Raw genomic sequence first — 4,107 nt, 5'->3', positions numbered from 1 at the left:
GATGCCCCACAAGTATCACCAAATGAGAGAGTGAAGGGGGAGGGGGGGGGGGGGGGTAGTTGTACATACCGAGAGGTTGAAGAAATAGACAAACCGGTCGAATGCCACCAGAGACACGCGCACAGGCGAGGGCTTGCGCTCGCCATCCAGCGACACCTGCTCAGGCAGCGAGTCCAGCGACAGGCGAATGGCATCACACATGGCCTGAAGAGCGCCAGATGTCTGGCTCTGGATGGAAACATCCACAACAAAGACAATATGAAGCGGAGCCGCGGGACGAACAAAGTAATCCTGCAGGGGTGTGTGTGGGTTTGTGGGTGGGTGGGTGGGATGGGGGGGGGGGGGGGAGAAAAAAGGCGCACGTCAGGTACGGGCGGAAAACGGACAGGGGGTGAAACGGGAAGGGGTAAGGCAGATGCAACGAACAGCCGGGGCAACATAGTCGACCGAACCGCGGGACAACTCTGGCCGGTCCTTCTGGTCAAGGCGCTGACCCATGACATCGAGGTTGCAGTAGAAATCGCCAGTCACTTTGGGAGGAACAAAACAAATGGTAAGTATAACCGATGCACTCCATGGGGAAGAGCCTGAGAAAACATTTCTCCCCGTGGCATCTCCGATCGCGAGGGGGGGAGAGAGAAGGAGAGAAAGAGAGAGAGAGAGAGAGAGAGAGAAAACACACCTTCATTCTTCAGACCACACAGGGCACAGATGTAGGAAGACCCATTGTCGACGAAGCGCGAGTGGGGATTGATGTATGCCAGGCAACGGCCACAACGGACGGGGCCCCGGGCACCATGATCAACCAGAGGCACGGTGATCTGCAGATCGAGCGAGAATGGCAAAAGAGAGGGGGGAGAGGGGGGGGGGAGAAAGAGATCGCACAGGACGGGAGAGCGTTAGCGCAGATGCCCATGCCGAAGGGAGAACTTCGAGCAAGCGGCCGAGAGCAGGAGGCGAGGGAAGAGGAGACGCACCGAAGTTTCGGCGAAAGGCTGCAACACAAAGCCGAAGGGGATCTTGCAGGACTTCTGCAGATCGCTGGTGGTGGGGATTTGGTACATGGTTGACCGAATGAAGTGCGGGCTGCAGTTGCCATCATCAATGATGCTGCACTCAGTGAAGGACAAAGGCGGGGCCTTGGCCGAGCTGCGTGTGTAGTACGGGCGCCCCTCGTGGGCGGCCTGGTCCACGGCCAACACGCCTACCGGCGAGGGGACCTGAGCCAGGTCCACCGAGGAAGCGTTGCGGGCCCCCTGCTGCGGCTGAGACGGCTGAGGCTGCTGCTGCTGCTGTGGCATCGGCTGCTGCGGCATGTGCTGCTGCGGATGGGCATGGCTCGGGGAGTGGGGGAACGGCTGGCCCGGCATAGGAGGCATCAACTGGCCGGGCATGGGGGGCATCGGCTGGCCGGGCATGGGAGGCATCGGCTGGCCGGGCATGGGAGGCATCGACTGACCAGGCATGGGGGGGAAGCGAGCACCTGGCGCCGCATAACCATACTGCCCGGCAGGGGACTGCTGCTGCTGCGGCTGCTGCTGCTGCTGCTGCTGTTGCTGCGGCGGCTGGGGCTGCTGCTGCTGGGGCTGCTGCTGCTGGGGGTAACCATATTGAGGCTGCTGGCCGGGGAGAGGCGGCGGAGCAGCACCAGCTGTCGATGGGGGGAAGAGTCCACTGGGGGCGCCGACCGAGGGACTATGCGGCCCGGCGGCAGGCATCTGCCCAGGGGCAAATCCTTGCGGTGACTGTGCCATGGGAGGAGGCGCCGCGACACCGGCCATTGACGGGGGAGGCCCAGGACGGGGAGGCGTGGCGGTGGCCGCGGAAGCTTGGGGCTGCTGAGTGCCGAGGGACATGGTGGCAAACTGATTCTGCGCACTTTGAAGCGAGGGTGCCGCGGCCGCCGAGGGAGAATGCGCAAGTCCAGGCATGTGGTGAGTGGGGGGCATGGCACCCGGCATCGGCGGCGCGCCCATGGTGGTGGGCATCGGCGGCGCGCCAGCGGTGCCCGGAGCCCCAGGCATCGGCGGAGCAGCGACAGAGCCAGGCATCGGCGGGGCATTCATGGCGACCGGCCGAGGCGGAGCGACCGCCGTCGGGGCACCAGGCATCGGCGGCACAGCCATACCAGCCGGGGCAGGCCGATTCATCTGGGCCGGGAGCCCACCAGGGGCCATCATCGGTGGTGGGACACCCGCGCCAGGATGCACCGGTTGGGGCTGAGTCCCGGGCATGGGCGGGGGCGCCACGCCGCCACCCATCATCGGCGGAGGGGCCACGCCGCCACCCATCATCGGCGGAGGGGCCACGCCGCCACCCATCATCGGTGGAGGGGCCACGCCGCCCATCATCGGCGGAGGGGCCATGCCAGGGACGTAGCCCCCGGGGGTCGCACCGGCCTGCGTCGGCTGCTGCGTTAGGGACGGGAAAACACAGGGGGGGGGGGGGGTTAGTCCAGCAAGGGGGGCGTCATAAGCAGGGTCGCGAGGAGGATGGCAAGAGATGCTCTATCGTGTGGGTGCGTGTGCATGTGCAGAAGGGAGCTATGAGAGGGAGACAACATTGGGGGGGGGGGGGGGGGATCAATCTACCTGGGGATTGTACGGCGCGCCATAGCCGGCCGGCGGGGCACCAGGCTGATAGGACATCCTCTCGAGCGAGGTCGGCGGGAGGGATTTGAGCCGAATAGAAGGAGGGATCTACAAGTGGAGGGGGAGTGAAGGGAGCGGAGCGCGAGTCGGAAAGGGGCAAGGGAGGGAGGAGGGGAGGGAGGGGGACGGAAGCGCCCGGGTGCTCATTTGTAATCAGCCTCCACGGTGGCTGTGTGCCGGGTGGGGGTCACTTCACAGGTCACTACAGTGGATCCTGGCAAACAACTCATGGCACCGCCTGCCCCCCTCCCCCCAAGTCCACAAGAAGACCGAGCCGGCCTGGAAGAGGGGCTCGGGCGGGAGGCTGGCAGAAAGAAAGAAACAGAGGGAAAGAGAGTGCGAAGGACACGCAGAGAATCAGACACAAGGAAGGCCCCCCACATTGCAACCGCCTTGCGGCCGAGGAGGGCCCTCCATCTCACACCGTTCGCACCAACAACTCGACGCATGCAGGTTGCGAATAATGAGAACGGTGTCGCCCCCCCCCCCCCTCCCCCCTCGGCCCCCGAGTGTTCAGAAACGCCAGGTTCTCTTGGGAACTGACGGTCCAGACAAAACGGCCCCAACCAAGAACACTAAAAACACCAGCAGCGACGACGATGGGCGACCTGTCAGGGCCACAAACAGATGGCTTCCGGGCCAGCAAGACTTGGACGAGGGGTGGTGTCTAGTGGACCCAACGAACGACCGGGCAAGCGCCGCCGATGATAAGGGCCGCACAAAGGTGCGCGGCTGCCGGCCAGCCCTGTTCTTGGCGCCCCTCCCGCCCCCGGGGGGGAAGGTCGAGGCAGATGCCCGGCCGAGTGCTCTCTCCATCGATGCCTGACCGCGGACAAGAGCCAACACCATCCTCCGCCGAAATAAGTCCGCCCTTCTCTCCCTCCCCGGGTCGAGCGTCTCGCCCGGTGGGAAGGGGACAGGGAGAGTCCCGAAGAACGTTGCCACCCCCCATCGGTGGCAGCCTTTCCGGGCGGGTTCTCACCAGCAGCGAGCTGCGCACCCACACGCCGGGTCCCAAGACACAACACACATACACACACACGCCTGCCCCAGGGGAACACAACGCAGGATGCACATATCCCGCTGCGAAGGGCGGCGGAGGCGGCCCTTCGCCAAACCGCCGCATTTGGCCTCCGGGATCATGTGGCTCTGTGGTCATGACGCCGCATAATTGGGATCTTAACTTGAGCCGGGGTAGCCGGGCCGCTCTAATCTCCGGGCAGCCGTGTGGGGAACGTGTGCTTCTTTTTGTTCCCCCCCCCCCCTCACTCGCCCGAAAAGTGTGGGAGCCCATCTTCCCTCTCTCCAATAACGCCGTGCCCCCGGTTGACTCTGACGACGGCGCGCCTCTGCGCTGTGACACACACACCCGGGAGCCCGCGCATGCGCACGCCCAACAGGCTGAACACGCCCTTTCGCTCCGTGTTGCCGTGTGAAGGCGCTCGCCTCCCCCCCC

At 64.9% G+C, this 4,107-nt stretch overlaps 1 protein-coding gene across 1 annotated transcript in view; it reads right to left on the bottom strand.

Moving 5' to 3' along the window:
- Window positions 1–2,648, bottom strand: part of H696_01752 (hypothetical protein) — a gene marked incomplete at its 5' end in the record, with an annotated part of 5,011 nt that extends 2,363 nt beyond the window's left edge. The window contains 5 exons of the mRNA XM_009495662.1: window positions 70–291; window positions 427–530; window positions 683–821; window positions 978–2,411; window positions 2,592–2,648. Of these exons, the coding sequence (XP_009493937.1) occupies window positions 70–291; window positions 427–530; window positions 683–821; window positions 978–2,411; window positions 2,592–2,648 (1,956 nt within the window). The remainder of the gene's footprint in view (window positions 1–69; window positions 292–426; window positions 531–682; window positions 822–977; window positions 2,412–2,591) is intronic.
- Between the last annotated feature and the right edge of the window lie 1,459 nt (window positions 2,649–4,107).

Source organism: Fonticula alba, assembly GCF_000388065.1.
Source record: "Fonticula alba strain ATCC 38817 unplaced genomic scaffold supercont2.2, whole genome shotgun sequence".
In the NCBI taxonomy this organism is placed as follows: Eukaryota; order Rotosphaerida; family Fonticulaceae; genus Fonticula; species Fonticula alba.
Note: the sequence above shows the minus strand (reverse complement) of the source record. Positions and strands in the feature narration are given on the sequence as shown.